Here is a 17,950-nt window from a genome sequence, read left to right on the forward strand (position 1 = left end):
TGAGGAGATGAGAAACAGAGTGTTTTTATTAGGGAGGAGCCCTTTGTGTGTTTGTGTGGAAAGCAGAGCATATTTAGGGGTACTGAGCAGGCTCCCAGAGGCAAACCCCCCCTTCCCCTTCCTCCTCCTCCTCCTTCTTCTTCTTCTCCCACCAAACGCCCTACACTCCACACTTTAAGTACTACCAGCTGCAACACAGAGAGAGCAGGAAGAGAGACAGTGGGGGAAGAGGGGGAAGACGGCATGAGGGGAGAGGAGAAGAAGAGGAGAGGAGGAGACAGGGAGGGAGCAGTGCAAGGGGAAAGTGAGAGACAGCACTGAGAGTGTGGACGGGGGGAAAAGAGAGAGATTTTGGGGAGTGTGAGCTCAGGAGGGGTCATCCTGGAAACAAATCAATGGCTGATACATTCTTGGGGACTAGTTGGACTGGAGCTCTTCCTCCTTGGCTGCCGATTGGCTGGGAGCTGCCCAGAGGAATGCACCGGAGCCTGCCTATGGAAAGCAGAGGCAATGACCTCCAGCTCTCTCACAGCGGCACAAAGTGGCAATTGTTTTGAGTTTGAAGAAAAGGGGGATGGAGCAGGAATGTAGAAAGAAGCCCATAACTCTTTCTTTTCCTCCGTGCTCACTTGTGCTTCTTTTTTGTCTCCCTCTCTCATTTGCTGTCCATCTCTTTCTCCCCCTCTACCCTCTCTCCTTTATTCACTCTCCCTCTTTCCTTTACTCTCTCATGACATTCCGGTTTCCTTGTCTGCTTCAAGTCTTTGATCAAGGCGTGGACTACGCAGATTGATGATGATGATTTTCCACAATCCCACGTGTGTCTGCCCATGAGACTAAACATTAAAAACAAGATGGTAAATAAACAAAAAGAGGCCTGGGCATGTCTCTCAACGGCTAGGGTGGTTTACTATAGACCCAACAACCAGTTAGTCATGCAACCACAGATGAGTTTAATCAAAAGGAGAGTGGGTGGATGTGATTTTGATCAGCTCTGGTAGACCAACAAACATTAGTAAATGTTGTCTAGTCTGTCTGAAATCCTTCAGCCATGAACGTTTTCAGTGTTTACACCCAGAGAGCTTTACACATGGCCACCATCTCCTTCAAGGAAGAGTTTGACATTTTGAAAACTTTTTCCCAAAAGTTAGTTGTGAAGATTGATACCACTCTCGTGTCTGTATAGTAGAGATGAAACTACAATTGGGAGATGGTGAGCTTAGCTAAGCATAAAGACTGAATACAGGAGGAAACAGCTAGAAAAGATCCACCTACTAGTAGCACCTCTCAAGATAAAAAACACTTTTGTTTCTGTACAGATATAACATATGAATTAATGAACTTCAGAGGTGCTAGGAGGATTTTATTAGCTTTGGATAGAGCAAGGCTAGCCGTTTCCCCCAGTTTCCAGTCTTTATGCTAAGCTAAGCTCACAGCTGCAGCTTCACATTTAACAGACACTCATCTTAGCCTCTGGGGAAAAAAGTGAATGAGCATATGTCAAATTATTCTTTCAACGTGGGACTTACCCTTCCAATTATCACATCCAAACATTCCTAACCGCACTAAAACACATAACACGTGCAGCCGCCCTAAATCTCTGACGGAGAAAGTGAAAAGTGTCTTGTTCCACATACAGACGGCCACTGACTATCTCCTTGCTCAAAAGTACTTCAGCAGTAGGTGTAGAAGCAGGGAAGAGGACACAGCCAGGCTAGAGATTCAAACCAGCTGTCAACAAGCCTGCGTCCCTAACCTTGAGACTATCGCCGCCACAGCACAAACTGCTTTAACCTTTACAGTGTTTTGTCTGCTTTGACCTGCGTCAGTCTGCTCTCGCTTGCTGCTTTTATCAGATCTCCCGTGAGTGTAATCTACTAGGTATTACATTAAGCATCAGGTGTGCAGCAGTGTCAGAGACCAGTGGTTCCCATTCTTTTTTTATCTGATAAACCCCCTCACAGGCCTATCAAGTAGTCCTTCGTAGAAACCACTTGTCATTTTACAAATGTGTTCATTTGAGAATATATTAAACTGTATGTTATTTGGTGCTATCAATTATATGTTCACACAACTGAACCTTCAATGTTTACATTGGTTTGGTCAAGTTTGTATTCTGTACTGCTACCAATAGAGTGGAAGAAGCTGGATGGTTCAACCACTTATTCATTACTTTTAGCCAACTCTACCAATGGATACTTTTAGTTAACTATTTAAACTATTTTTTTAAACTTTTAGCTAACGCCATCTATTCCAGCCGTTTATCTGTTACTTTTAGCTTCAACTTAACATATTCATGGATGTACAGTATAATAAGACATGGATCCAAGAAGTGAAAGTCAATTGTTCTTTCCATTGCAACATCAGTGTTCAGTAGCAAAACTACGCTTCTGCCATTTTGGACTGAAAGCGACTACCGGACGCCGGTAAAACGTCCGCCTAAAAAGTGCCGTTTAAAAGTAAAACAAAATGATTTCTAATCTATTGTCATATTCTACCTAAATGGCCTGTGTTGAATAATAAAGTCTTCAAAATATAATAAGCGTTTTCAGTCCAAAATGGCAGCAGTGGCTCAAAAATAACACCGGAGTTTCGTCTCTTTGCTTCTATACTCTCTACCGCCGCTCAGCCTTGCTTCCAATTGTTTCCAGTTTCCAAAACACTACTGCGCATATTCAGTGGGCTGAATTCCTCGGAAGTAAACCTAGAGCCAGGAAAACTATTTGGCGTATGCGCCAGGGGAGCAATTCTCATTGGAATGAATAGGCGCCATCCTGGTATCCAGTTCTTATTTTACATCCATGCTTATATCGCAACACATGGTGTCCAGGTGTTACAGCTGACTCAATATGTGGATAAATGTTTTCGATTAGAAGAGATGAAGGAGAAGGAGAATTCAAGAAGGAAGGAAATTCAATTTTCTCACTATTATAGTAAAGCTACTCCTCAATCTTTCCACATACAGTATGTACTCCTGGCAAAACCACCCGACTGAGGTAACACCATTTGGGAATCACTGTCCTGCACATCAATAATGCAGGTCTGAACCACATCACACACAAGATGTGCTGCATGACACATTTTTGCACTATCAAATCAAGCAGGAGAAACATAATTCAACAACTCTGTGTTTGCATTATGTGCTGTGATTTGTAGTAGTTGTGTGTGTCATTGCTGTTCTCTTTCTGCTCCCGTCATTATGGCTCTGTTCACGCTGCTCTAGCTGCCTTATTGTGATGTAAAATCTTAACTCCAGTCAGTGCAAATTGAATTATTCAGCGATTTGTTGTTATTCTGGCAGAGTGTATTGGCTAATTTGTTTATCACAGAGATCGGTCTCCCAGCACTGCCCCCACATCTCTCTCAGGCCAAAAAGACTTCATTTTGGCAAAGCCTGAGAGCTGGCTGATACTTTGCTTCATGGAGCCCCTCCTCTTACTCCCTTCTAAGCAGCCAGGGAAACAGATGACATAAGCCCATATTTATCATGTAGCTAAGACACTTCTGATATCTCCCGTTAGCTCCTGCCAGGCTGCAAGGAAATGTCAATGCGGCAATTAGAAAACTAGATCCCTCTCTCTGACTGTCAATGCTATTATTCTCTCCTATGCCTTCAAGTAACCCTTATTATGTTTTTTTCCCGTTGCTCTTCCTCTTCCGTAGAGAGGTCAGAGCGCGCTGTCAGCCACAGAACAGCACCACAAGGGATTGGTAAGGACTCAGCGTCTTGCTTAATGACATTTCAGCTGGGCAGAGGCTTCTCAAACCTGGGCGTTTCTGATAAACAACTGTCTCCTTTCTCACTAACTGTTAACTCAAGTTCCCATAAGCGGTCTGCTCCAGAAGACATGTGTGCAATCTTTCCTCAGCTGTAGGGATATCCTGGACAAGAGATAGAGGGTCGGAGGGGAAGGAAAAGCTTCAGCAGTGGAACAGGATGGTGTGTTAGCGAGGGCACTCACCTTTCTTGTGACTGCTGGGTCTAGATAACTCCTCAGCTTTTGGAGGTACGTGTGAGGCGGGTTTTTCACTTGGAATCGCTCCTGGCAAAAAAAAAAAAAAGGAAAACAACAAGAGTGAGATGAGCAAAAGGAAAGGAAAAGAAGATGAAAGACACAGATAACATTTGAAAACGTTTGTAGTAACAAGGACAGAAGTTACACTTAAAGCAAGATCATGAATTTAGCTTGAATTTCAGGCAGTTCTGTAGTTTATATTTTGTTCTATCAAAAAGAAAAATCCCACCCTCACAAGTGTGATCACATTGCCAGTACTAGATAAACTGTTGTGAAGCCATCAGATTGAAACTGAACAGGCTTTAGAGTAAATAACAGTCATCATGAGTCATCCTTCAACTGGTGGGAACCAAACCCCAGATTATGTTCCACTTTAAGAAAATAACTACAATGATTCCTGTCTGCTATGGTGGACATGACAAGCCTTCGCATGAGGCAGATCTGACTGGAAATCATCATTACTTCGCTTCTCAGAAGACTGGGGGCGTTCAGATCGCCATTTACTGTAGGTATACACTGACTAATATGGATAAGTACCTCATACTTCAAAACACCTCAACTATCTCTTTAACAGCTATTTCTAGTTTTGTCTAGCTGACAGACAGGTAGATGAGAGCAGGAAGGTGATGAACTCTTCAGATGTGACTGCATGAGGTCATAAACGATCTTGCTGTTAATGATCGTGGGTAGTTTTAGCATAACCTGCCCGGGGGATTGTGCCCAAAACGTGTGTGGCTGTGTGCGTGCATGTCTTAAGTTCACAGCCAGGAACAGGTTTTAGGTCAAATCCCCTCTCGATTGTGCTCTAAATATAAGTACACGAGATTAGTGCTGGATTTGGATCAGTGAGTCGAGCGGGAAAACAGTATTTGGATCAGGCTGAGCACCACACCACAGCGGCATGAATGGTTCTGTTTAGTCATTTACCACACTACACTGCACCAGAGAGTGTGAGACTGGAGAGACGCGCCGTTGAAGAAATGTATTCTTCATATGATGTGGGCAAAGACATTCAAGACATATCCTAACTTAAGCAATTAGCCAGAACAACTGGATGAATGGCCTTCACGGACAACACTTTTTCTTTCGTATATATCATATATTTTTGATTTTTGATGCATACCAGACTATGCAAGGATCTCAGATGCACGTCTATAAGAATCAAAGTACAGTAGGAAGTCACACATCTGAAACGAAAGCTGTATATCGACATAGCAGGAGTTAGCTATCTGGTTTTCTAAGTCAATCCATATTTTCTAACACCAGAGTTCCCTGCAGTGTTTTAAAGTGGAGGTGAGCCTCCTAACCTGAAACAAAGACAAAAAATACTCTGTGCCACCATGGCAATTTGGTGTTTTCTGGATTTTTTTTCCCTCTTCTAATCTGGGATGTCCTATTCTGAACTGGTTCCTTGTTTCTGTTCATTTCACTGTCCATCTTGGGACGGATCGCACAAGTCAAAAGTACCATAACTGGAAAATGAGCCCTGAATCTTTGCAGGGGTGCCCGTAAAAATGTGTGTGCAATTTGCTGGAAAAAAATAATTTTACTTATGACAATCCTAAATTACACTTACACTCTTTTAGTGCAACCATTTTTCCTTCAACCTGACACGTCTACATGAGTTAGAGATTTTTCCGTCAGAAGGTGTTTTGTCATTTAAAGACAATGGCCATGGACCTGTTGCTGAGAAGGGTGTAAGGTTTTCCCTCTGTATACTATAAGGGATGGCCTCGAACAGAAATCCAACACAACAGTACCATAAAACTACAGCTTCAAAATAAAAACTCCTCTCTGACAGTCTACACAAATTCATACAGGGTAGCATTTACTACAAGGCTATTGTATTGGATTACATATTGCAAAGGTGTTCTCATCATTGTGCTGCCCTCTGTATACAGATACTGAGATCAGATCAAATCTCTGGGCTGCGCTGCATTACCAGGAACATCACATTTATCACTGCCATAGTGTGTCTGTCTCACAAAAACAGGAAAGACGATGTCGGCGTCAGGAAAGAGAGCCTGCACACAGACTGCTCAACCCCATTTCTTTGCTGAAGAATTATCAGCAAAATAATGAATGCGTTGACAAGTGCTGTACATATCCTGTTGCATGCAAAAAAATGTGAGGAATGGAGGGCAGTAAATGCTTGAAGCAAGAGACTATATCATAGAAAGCACACGTCTGTTTTTAGGAGCACATATAAAACGGTTTCCAACATGCTATATGGCCGTTAAAGAGTTTGTGTGGAGCTGGTTTAGATTAAATTTGAGAGGTGAGGTACACTTCTCCCTCTGCACCTGAGCAGTTGAGCAGAGACTCAAGAGGAGAAAATCAGCTAACAAACAGACATGTTTAGGGTGCTTTCAAGTACGCAAAAAGACCGATCTATGAACGGGCTGTAAAAAAAACAACGTTTGGGTGGTTGGAAAAAGTCACAGGATTGCAAACGAATTCTGAGAAGTCTCAGGGTTTTGACAGTGATGAGTTCATCATCTCTCTTTCTTTGTTCTCTGGATGTTTTAACCTTTTGTTCACATCAAGAGCATCCTCCATATTTCATAAACCCCCATAATTGCCCGAAAAAATGTTTAATATTTCAACATCTGGCTGCGTTTGCTTTTCAAATGGGATGTACCTGTCATCTCTGCTTCTCTGCCTCCCTCCATCACTGTTGCCATGGTTACATAAAGAGATTGACTGTAGCTATGACACAGAAAGGACTCTACTCCCAGAGGTGCCTGTGCCGTCATGGGTATTTGGAAAACAAGAGAGGAATAAAGACATTGGAGGACTAGTTTAGCGATATTCTTGGATGTCTTGGATGAAAACAATGGGAGGAAATGGATCGTCTTACACCATAAACATCAACTTCTTGGCATTTTATCGACTAGCAAATGATTTACAATGCTATGTAGTTAAGAAACATCACGCCTACAGTGGATACAGGTGATTTTAAACGTGGATAAAACTGATTCACACATTTAGGGTTTTTGCATTTTGTTCTCTTTCTGTAAGTGAGAACGTATCAAGAAACCAATGCTGGGCAATGTTTTTTTGGAAACTGCTTCACTGACAATAAAAAAGGGAACCAACGAAACCAACTATTTTCACTTCAGGTCTGACAGAGGAACATAGAGTCCACTCAAAACTGAAAGGGGATCTCTGACTGCCGGTCATCAGCCTGGTGGGCTCTCTTTGGCACCGTTCCCTTCAGGGTCAGTGACTATCTATACAGTTTGAGCGGCTGGTGGTCTTGATCTTGTCTCAGTTTTTCTTCTCTGCTCAGAGAAGCAGAAAAACTCTCTGGCACGGAGGTTGCAGGCTGAGTGGAGCGCTCAGACCACAGCTCACTGAACAACGTGCACCCTCTGTTATTTCCTACACGCAGAGCTGACGCCAATAACCGACTCGTTCTTTAACTGGCTAGCTGATGTTTGCGCCCTGCTGCGCCACTTAACCCACTTGACCAGGGAAGCCAGGGCAGTGTGTAAAGGATAAAGCCAGGGCGATGGAGCATGGCTGCTGTGGTGATGACACACAGAGGACAGATCTTTTCCTGGATTACATATTCAGTAAATAGGTACATACAGGATCACTTTGTTAAATTGTTTTGAAGGCTGATTTATTAGCTGATGAGTGAAATAACTCATCACTTTAAAGCCATACAACTGATGAAACCGATTAGGACGTTTCACAAACTATCGTTATCAGCGGAACTGGGCTCCGATAGTGGCCGATGGCTACACAGCAACCACCAGCCACGCGGGCACGTACATCACAGTTGTGTGTGGAGGCTCCATATACACAAAGTCAAGATAGAGGGGGAGAAAAATGTTTTCCCTCTAATATATAACGCAACACTATCAGCTCTTTGTCCCAGATGAAATCGCACACCCCGGGAATATGCACCAACATTAATGGTTTGTAAGAGTGTCATTAAACAATGTACAAGCCATGCAACAGAAGTAATCCTGGACTGTCATACTGCAAGACACAGAACGGCACATAGCCCAGTGCAAATACATTTTCCAATGATGTAATCCACTAAATCACACTTCAGGATATTCTCTTACAAATACTAAATCCGGAGTGACAAAAAAAATATTTATTGAAAACGACGTATGCAAAAGTAGCCGACTACGCTGCTGCAGAAGTAAAGAAGATATCGGCTAATTAATCAGTTGACCTCTACAACTGTGAACCTAAACTTAATTAATTACAATATTTTTTTCTCCTGACTCTGGTAATTATACAGCCACGGTGCATTAAGTGTGACTCGAACAGCAATACATGGCACCATATCATACAGACAAGTGACTGATGCCCACCTGATCGCAGATGAGCTCCCACTTCTTCTCGTTGTCATACTGCCGCAACAGCCGCGCTTTGTCTGGAGGAAGATTCATCGAGTTCTGAAAGAGAGAAAAAGGTCAGAGTTAATTGGATATGGATAATGAAACGGCATCAGTCACATGAGTCTGGTAAAAACTGGCATCCAAGATAAACTAAAAACAATGAAGCTCATACACAGGAGGGTTTGCAAGACAATTGTCTATCATTATTAGTGAGATGGAGGTTTCTTCGCACTTTGTTACCTGGTTTAAAGAGAACGTCACATTTTTTCAGCAGCATTTACACATGCAGACATACAGGTCTGCAACTCATTGTTTTGGTGTCCCTCTACTTGGCCATTATCTTCACACTCAGCATCGTAAAGAGCCGATGACAAAAGAGTTATATTTGTAAAAGTGTGGTGTGATGTGCTGCTAGTGAAAGGTCACAAGGTCATCTAAATGAACAGGTTTCTTCCTCTCTAGAGTAAGAATGTACAGCACATAGAAAATCTAATGCCAAACTGGTCGTTAGTTACAGTATGTTGATCACAAAGTGTTCACATTGAAACAAGACTAACCCCAGCTTACTTCTTTCTCTCTTTTTCAGACTTCTTGTGATTATTTCACCGACAGTCCAAACCCTGATTCAAACTCCTCCTGGTTAAAAAATCGTACCCATTTCCTACAACGCAGTATATGGTTGACAGAAACCCCACTAATGAGACTATCCCAAAATATCTGCAGCAGAGGAGTCTTACAACACAGCCGGGGAAAGGAGGTCTCTCCTTAATGAGAGTCAGGTTGCGACATAGAGGCAGAGAGGAGAAACATCTAAGCCCTTATATCAGTCAACGCTTTGAATTTGACAACCAGGCGACCGAGCTCGAACTAAAACTGCATCACATGTATCCAGCAGTCACTCAAGCAAGTGAGCAAGTAATTGAAAGTGAAAAACAGGTGGGTTTGAAGTAAAGGAGGATGCTGCGAATGTTTGTTGGCGCTGTACTTTCAAACTTTTTCTTTCTTTTCTCATTCTCCTGATTGCAGTAAATACTTTATTCCTCTTTCATGATGTTCAGAGGGATTTCCTGAGAAGTGTGTGTTGTCCAGGACAAATCTAATCTGACCCATGTGTCTGAAAAATAAGCCCCAATCATCCAAAAAGTGTTACACAACTCCTTTCTTTATCCTGTAGGATTCACCACGCCCTCATGCGAATTAGAAAAAGCTTGAAACAATTAACCAGCACTTAAATCGTACCACCTACAGTATGGAGAGCACAGAACATGCAAATATGTCAGCGGAAAAATGGAAATAAAACGTGTGACCCAGCTGGAGTTTGATTAGCCAGCAAACACTTCTTACAGACAAAAAAAATCCAGAGAGAGAGAAAAAAAATAGATTAAAAACATGAAAACAGTATAGATGTGTGCTCCTCCAGCAACAGCCTTTGCAAAAGCTGTCAAGTCTACAAAAGTGTTTCATCTGCATCCTTCAACTGCAGTTTTTTTTTATAAAACACGTGTCTTAGTGAGAATGTTTCCACTGCTAAGGATAGAAAAAAGCGGGAAAATGTGTCCATCATGCAGCGCTCAGCTTGGGGTTCTTTCCCTCTCCTCATTCGACGGGCTGGATCATCTATCAGTTTGCGTTCAGCGCTCGTCATCCACTTTTCCTCCACTGGATTTTCCAGCAGAGCTCGCAGGGGGAGCGAGAGGAAGATGGATGAGGAATATCCTGGGATTCAGCCTATTTCCATGAGCGAGTAATACCAGGATAGAGTCTGACACTGATCGAGTAGTCTGATCCCAGACTTGTTTTGGAATTTAAAAAAAGTATTTTAGTTTTTTATATTGTATATTATTATATGGCTAGACTATTGATCTATCATCATCTAATTTCAAAAGAGTGCATTTGTAAAAGAAAATCAATATAGAGGGAGCTGCTTAGGAGGCACAGGGATAAGTATTATCTTACTAATTGCTAATGAGAGGAAGACTAATGTAAAGACAAACAATAATAGATTCATACAAATGAGTTAACCGATAACAGAACAAGAGAAGGATTAAAAGTTAACCAAGTTTGTAGACTTTTATGCTAACTAATAATGACATTATGTTCTGTCTCTTCCATAGTTAAATCAGTTTGCTTTTCTAAAAGGACACTGATGAAGCTCAATTTATTCCCTCCACAGGTGTGCTAATAAACCTGCAAAGTGAATTTAAATCCCGATATAAGAGCACAATTTGCTTTCAGTGTCTATTGATGTCTTTAAATTTAATTTGAAGCACAACAGTTGTGTTTTATTTGGTACAAACACAGGGTGTAGCCCGTCCAGTCTCCTCTATACGAGAGCGAGCAGGAAATGACATTAGTATTCAGCAGACGCTGCCAGCCGGCTGATTGCTGCTGTGCTGACTGCAGGGAATTGGGAGTCGGAGAGGCTCTATTGACTCTGTCTGGCTGCTAACCAGATGAGTAGAGTTAGTAACCACTTTCCTTCCCTAAACACATTAAAACACAATTTGACACCCGAGTAGACAGTCACATTAAATGACAGAAAACCACTAAGAGTCTCACTATATTACACAGAAAAGCAAAAACAGACATTTTGTGGATGGCAGAGTCAAATTAAAAGGAGAGTGAATCATTAAGTTATTTCTAGACTTCTGTGTTGTTTGGATATTAGAGAACTGTTGGCCTGGAGACAAATGGGTTTTGTGGTAATGATGTAGGTGCTGGATATAGGTGCTGTGCTCCTGCAGACTGGATGGGTGGTTTGCTGAGTCGCTGTGGGTGCACTGAGCTGTGGGCTTCCTGCTTGGTGAGGCTCCAACTAAAGCAAAGAACCACTTCTACCAGCCTTCATTTCATCCCAATGCTAATGAGCTGTGACAGGCACTCAGCTCGCTGGGGTCAGGTTACCCTACGTCGACTACAACCACACTATTTCGGCATGTGTGTGTGTGTGCATCTGTGGCATTAATGGGGTGATGTTGAGGAGGGTGTGGCAGCTTTTCACCAACACCTGATAGCAGACCACCCTGACGAATAAATACCACGTATTAGGAGGATTATGACAGGTCTGACTCATTAGACAGACACAGACGAATTGTGCAAAATCCAAAGTTATCAAATTGTTTGCCCACAGTAACTGAAGACTCACTGATCCAACACTCAGTATCAGTATTGGTCTGAAACAAGCCCAAAACACTGGATCTGATAGCGGGAAAAAAATTGTTGCAATCTGATAAAAACTATTGACAAATATGTAAATGCATGTATGGCTACATGTCAGGCTGTGTGTGATAAAACGTGCACAGATATCATGCTAAGAAGTATGATGAACAGGCAGCAACAAACATCGTCTGAAACAATGATAAAGCGTGAGAAGCTCCCTCTAGACAGCAACAGAATGAAGATGACAACGGGGGGAAATCAGGGAATTTACTGTGCTGGGTGACCAACCCTCTTTCTGTGAAATGTGGGGTTTCAACGCTTCAACATCTCCATTGCTGCCAATCTGACATTTCATCTCCAGAGCAGCTGTCCCACATCTGTACTGCTAGCGAGTGAATGCTTTTTAGAAAACATTTGGAAAAAGCTAAGGCTGTGAGTTTGAGCTCAAACACGAATCCTATGTCAGACTCTAAACCACTCCAGGCTACAGCTTTGAGGTTCACACATACGGGATTTCCCCCCAATGCGTGACAAACAGAAAACACTACAGTGCGTGTCATCTTACAACACAATGCAAAACATTTATAGAGAACTATTTCAACTCTTTATCCATTACTTTTAGACAACCTTTTGCTAACTATTTCAACTGTTTATCCATTACTTTTACTCTTAGCCAACTATTCAACTGTTTATCCATTACTTTTAGCTATTTTTAATGGTTCTAACAACATTGTATTTTGTAGTGTTTACCTTTTCTGATCTGTTTCTCCCATACTTGGTGAGGTGTTGCTGCTACATCCACCATTGTTTCTCTTCTGTGAAGGGTCTTATTTCACCCATAATGCATTGTGCGACAGGCTACTCATCAGTCACTCATAGGGAAGCTTTATGCAACAGGTGAATTTAAGTGTCTACAGCAAGTCTGACTTAAAGTTTTATATAAGACAAAGACTGAGGTCTATTTTTATGCAACTGGCTCATGGATTATTGGCAGATAGTTAATGCTGCAGTATTGTATCAGAAATAAAAAAAAATCTGGTATTCCTTCTCGCCATGTTTAACACACTATTTCTAGCCTTTTTGGTTTTAGTGTGCAGAAATCTTGCTGAGTAAAGGAGAGCCACACAAGTTAATTACAAAGACACCAAGCTGAAGAACGTACTGTACTATATCTTAAAAGGCATGGATAATAAACTGGGTTAAGAGCCATATAAGTTATTGCTGCAGACTTTGCATGTGGCGATGCGTGTCTGTGTGTGTGTGTGTGTGTGTGAGAGAGTGAGCCATTTGAGTGTTACAAATATATCTTGGCAAAACGATGCAATTAAAGAAAGACACTCAGCATTTGATGCACTATACTCACTGTGCATGTTGTAAGGTCAGTCACAACCAATTATTCAAAAAGCAGCTAAAGTATGCCACATCGGACCAGGCAAAAATGTGTAAATACTACAATCAGTACCTCAACATTAACAGCTGCTACCGATATCAATAAAAGTCAATGTTTAACTCACATCAGGCCACAATGCTCAGAAATATGGACATAACTTATTAGTGTCCATGTATCCTCTCATTAGGCAGCTTGAGTCATAAAAAGTAAAAATAGGCATCTGGCTCAAAGCCCTCCAATCACCCACTACCTTCCAGGAGGTCTGCGGAGGCACAGCCTTCGCAGCACAGCTGGCTACAAAAGCAAACACACAGCCCACATGAAGGGCCTGCTTTAGTTGCTATTGCTGTGAAAAGATGTAGGCTATGTTAACAAAACAGAGAAGTCATCCATTTGAATGGCGGGGAGTCTAAAATTGGATATTTCTACAAGCGTAATTGTGTGCGAACAGACCAGAATCGAACTCCTACAACCTGGAAAATGAATACAGTCACACTTTTTTGTAAATGTTCGTCCAATCAGCTCAGAAACAGGCCTTGACACATTTCATACAACTGTTACAAACTAAATGCCAAAAGCAAAAAGGTTAGCTCCAAATCTTAACTCAAGTTAAGTGAAATATTGTTGAACACGAGGTGTTAATGATGTGGCGGATCTTTCATTTGCCCTCTAATGCTGCCTGTCTGGATGATCAGATGGGTTATCCTTTTCATCTTCTTGCAGACAGCGTGTGCACTTATTGTAAGAAAAGCCAACCACATTGAACATGTTCAATATACTGTATGTGCAAAGTACTTCACCAGGAATGAAACTGTGGTACAATAGACAAAGTGGACTGTTTCAATACAGTTAACCTCCACATCCTGGCTTTCACATCATCACTTGACTCTTGAGAAAAGCTGTCGATAAGTGCTCTTGAACATGAAAGCAATTTTGATTTGAGTGCACTCAGCAAAAGAGCTAAATACAACAGAGTTTTTTTGGGAGGGGGGAAATTGCCGTAAGTGTGATGTGGTGTCGACAAAAACATATAAAGCAAAGTCAAACGTTGGAGGTGGAAGTGATGAGGTTTTTTTAAGTTAATTAGCTCCCAGATCATGCTACCACGGCAAGAAAAATGCTTCCAAGAAAAGTAGTTTATGTGATTGAAAACAGGCCTGTGCGTCACTGTGTTAACGTCTTATAATGTACATATATAATACACATTAACAAGAGACAAAAACAGACAAAAGTGTGCAGTGCAGCACCTCTCAGCCACCCAGCCTCCTCTCAGATATCTTTCAGAGCAGGGATTGATTTGTCCTTAGGGGACTCGGGCTGCAATGAGTTTGATTCACGCCTACGCTCTCCTCTTTCTTCCAGCTCTACCTTTTTCCCCGCTAATGCACCACAACTCCAATCGCTCAGACCGAGCCAGCAGAACCAGCAGTATTTGATCCAAATCATCAAAACTGTTTTCTCCGCTCTTATAAGCAATATGACACATCCAACTATAACAGATTGCATCTCTTTCTGTTGTAAACACCAAGTTTGCATCATTCAAAGCAATGTTCCAACCTCAAATTTATTGCTGTCCTTTTGAAACCTCTCGCTGTCTTTTTAAATGAGCATCACTACATGCCACAACAAGAAAATCTCTGACTGCGTAAAGTTATTGAAGACTACTCATGACAAATATTTTCAAATTGCTTAATACTCCGGAAATGACTGGATGCTGTACTGTTCCCTCCCAATGCTTAGTCCATCAGTCACAGGGTGTTTTGTGTTTTTAAGGCATTTACACAGGTATAATGAGTTTAGCGCTGCAGGCTATTTGAGCTGAGTTGTAAAACACCTCCACAGGTGTACCAATACGTGACAGACTGCACAACCGCATTACATTTCCAGTTATTTCTCTTCTCGCTTACCCTGCAGATAAGTTGAGGAGCCCTGCAGCTCATACGTATAAGAATCAAAATCATTTTCATAGGGAGCAATAACTGCCTACATGAGGGAGAAAGGAGTAGGACGGCCCTGAGGCATGTGCTATCCAAACGGAGCCGTCCTCCCCTCATTAGCGCAGCGTGGATCTGTAATCCTTGGCGTTCTTTGAGGGCACAGGTGTCCCCTGTCTGTCCTCAGATTAGTTTTGTAATCCTCAAGACCCCCCGCTCCGGCTCAGCAGCCCCCCTCCATCGGGACGGTAGTGTTTATGTTTGTGAAGCTGTTCGCTGGAATGCCTCCCGACCAAATGGTGAGTTCAAATGTTTGAGTCGGGTCTCTCATCTTCTTCCCCCCCATTACGAGCACATTCCTATGAAATTCCATTCACTTACCTCAGTGTGAGGAGGGTATAATCTTACTGTACGTCTGACAACAGTCCCATCAATCAACAGGAGCTCATCAGCAAGCTACTCTCGGTGAAAGATTATCACCTCATTGGTGTAATTTTCTCCACACCGTCCCTACTGTCATCAAATTACTTTCTGAAAATGCATTCAGTGACATGCAGCGCCATACTGTATATGATTAATGACAAATCAACCGCAATGCACAGTGACTTCAGCAGCTGTAAGTTGGACGAATCAAATGCAACTTCCTCAAATATTAGTGTAAAGCCAAGCTTCAGCTTTTGTTCCATATGTGTTGGAGGGAAGACACTTAAAAAACACTTACTTGACTGTGTTGTGGGCAAACAATACAGTACGCTGCATAAAGGCTGGTGCAATGTTTACATTGTGGGTAAAACCACTTTGCCTTTCTACAGAATGGCTTTCATGCTGGACGTTATCCAAATACCGGAAACGTTATGGAGATGGTTTGGAGCAGCAGGAAGTCGTCCAAACAAAACAAGTGATACATGAACACAGATGAGTTCCAGCCAGGCCAGATGTTGAGAGGTTGCGAAAGTGTCTGGACTGAGGTGGAGTCCATGTTCTTGTTCAAGCGAACAAAGAATATGAATCAGAAGAGTTGTTTATCCGCAAGACAAACAATGGCTCACAGGAGGAGTGTAAATGCAGTGGGCTATCGAGTGAAATCATAGGTTTACTTGAAGTTTGTTACATAAGGTTTAAAGAAAAACATCATCAGATAAAGTTTTGTTACTTCTTTAATAAACTTTATTTTAGTGGGTGGCAGTGGGATGAACAGGAAATTTATGAGCTCACAAAGAGGAGGCTGACTAATTTAATGATGCTGCCAAGTTTAATCCGTTAGAGCTTTTAATCTGTCTTCTATTGACTACAACATCCCATGACAACCACACACCCATCTGTAAAGTTGTGATATAGCAATATATATCTGTAAGTTGTGTTGACGATGGTCCTGTGACCAAAACCTTCCCAATAGTCAAATTTTTTTAACGATCCGTCACCTTTTGGATATGTAATAAAGTGATGTCAGTGTGTGGGCATCTTCTCTTACGTTTACGGGAACGTCTTGATATAGCACAACATTACGTAACAGCTATAATGACATTTATTCGACTCATCACACTGGAATTGTTTCTGTGGTGCAATAAACATCTCCGCCTCGTCCTGCATTGAAGCCACAATCGAGCGAAAGTCCCCTTAATACAACAGAAAACAAGCTACAATGTTTTTTCCATTAAGTCTTTATCTTAGAATAATAGAATAGTTAATAGAATAGTAGAATAAGTGTAGAAAAAAAGTAAGGGTCTTGCATCTCCTTGAAGGGGTTTATTTCACCACAGTGTACATTATCCCGCTTATTACACAGCTACTTACGTAAGACGTCAATAATTTGACACAAAAACGGTCCTCCAGAGTCAGACATCAGAACTGCGTCCATAGCAACGGTCTGTTATACATAGCAACGGTCTGCTGTAAAGAAATAACAGACCATAGAACGCCTTGATTGACAGAATCGAGTATTCAACAAACTATAACAGACTCAATACAACATCTCATAAAGCTGGAAAATAAAGCGTAAACATTTCCCTCACTGGAATATTTTACTACCACTTTTATAGAATAGTTATTTTCAGCACTCCCATCACTGGGACATCCGAAAACATCATCTCTCCAACACAAAGACTACAGTCACGTCTTCTAATGAGATGATTGATGCACTCTGAATTGCAGGTGGCCAACACAGATATGTGCTTTTGTTGTCGTGAAGAAATGAAGAATGGCTGAATGGGAGCTTTATAACACAAGAGAATACATGGTCGCTGATCACATCAACCACCTTGTTGTCAACAAAAAAATACAGAAAGCAGCAAGCAGCAGTCCTGAGGGCCAGGCAGAATCAAGCAGAGTAAATCTGTACGTGGACACAGAGTGGACAAAGTGCCTTTGCACAGAGCAATTTTTAGATTATGATTGGCCCAATTCCAGTTTGTGTCTTCACTGTCAGATTTGTCACAGCTAAAGCGTCTGAACACCTCACTGAACCCACTCACTCACGAGTCACTACTATAAGAAATGTCGATTCATCCGTCCTGCATTGTGACTCATGAGCCAGTTCTTATTACAGGCTGTTGAAAATTACCTGCTCACGTTTGGCTTTGAGCCCGAGATCCCGTCATAGTAACTTCTGTGATCTGCTGTATTTTTAACCAAATACCAGTTGAATAAACTGGCTGAAGCCTCCACTGTAGGAACAAGAGAGAAAGCCTACAAAAACAATAGGGTGCTATGAATCTTCAGACACTCTGAATAAACGCTCTTTTCAGGGGGACATTTTGTTTCTGCTTTGGCTTTTGGGTTTTACTGGAGATACATAATCTAAATCCTAACCCATGAGGCTTTGGCTGGGCCACTCTGTGTTGGTTTTGTGTGGGGGGTCCTGCTTTTAGAGGCACATCATCTGTCCAATAAAGCCTGAAACAACAGACTGCTGCATTGTCTGGAGCTGTGATGGGGCCTATATCAAACTCTGGCGAGGTCCTGTTGCATTTGAATGTACTTCAGTAATCGTACATTCAAATGCAACAGGACCTCCCATTCTGCTCTGCAGATGTTAATTCTGGCAAGTCGTTACCCGACAAAACCTGCCTTTTTGACTCTGGCAGCGTCAAA

The 17,950-nt window shown here is 41.9% G+C and overlaps 1 protein-coding gene across 11 annotated transcripts in view; it reads right to left on the bottom strand.

The window, feature by feature from the left end:
- The window catches only part of fmnl2a (formin-like 2a), a 61,874-nt gene that overhangs the window by 32,969 nt on the left and 10,955 nt on the right, over window positions 1–17,950 (bottom strand). For all 11 annotated transcript variants that reach the window (XR_012597167.1, XR_012597166.1, XM_074659495.1 and 8 more), the window contains exons 2-3: window positions 8,351–8,434; window positions 3,963–4,043 (exon numbers count right to left, since the gene is read on the bottom strand). Coding sequence is in view for 9 of the 11 variants with exons in the window: in XM_074659495.1 (XP_074515596.1) it covers window positions 3,963–4,043; window positions 8,351–8,434 (165 nt within the window). In the remaining 2 variants the exon portion in view is untranslated. The remainder of the gene's footprint in view (window positions 1–3,962; window positions 4,044–8,350; window positions 8,435–17,950) is intronic.

The sequence above is a fragment of the Sebastes fasciatus genome, chromosome 14 (assembly GCF_043250625.1).
Source record: "Sebastes fasciatus isolate fSebFas1 chromosome 14, fSebFas1.pri, whole genome shotgun sequence".
NCBI classification, from domain to species: Eukaryota; Metazoa; Chordata; class Actinopteri; order Perciformes; family Sebastidae; genus Sebastes; species Sebastes fasciatus.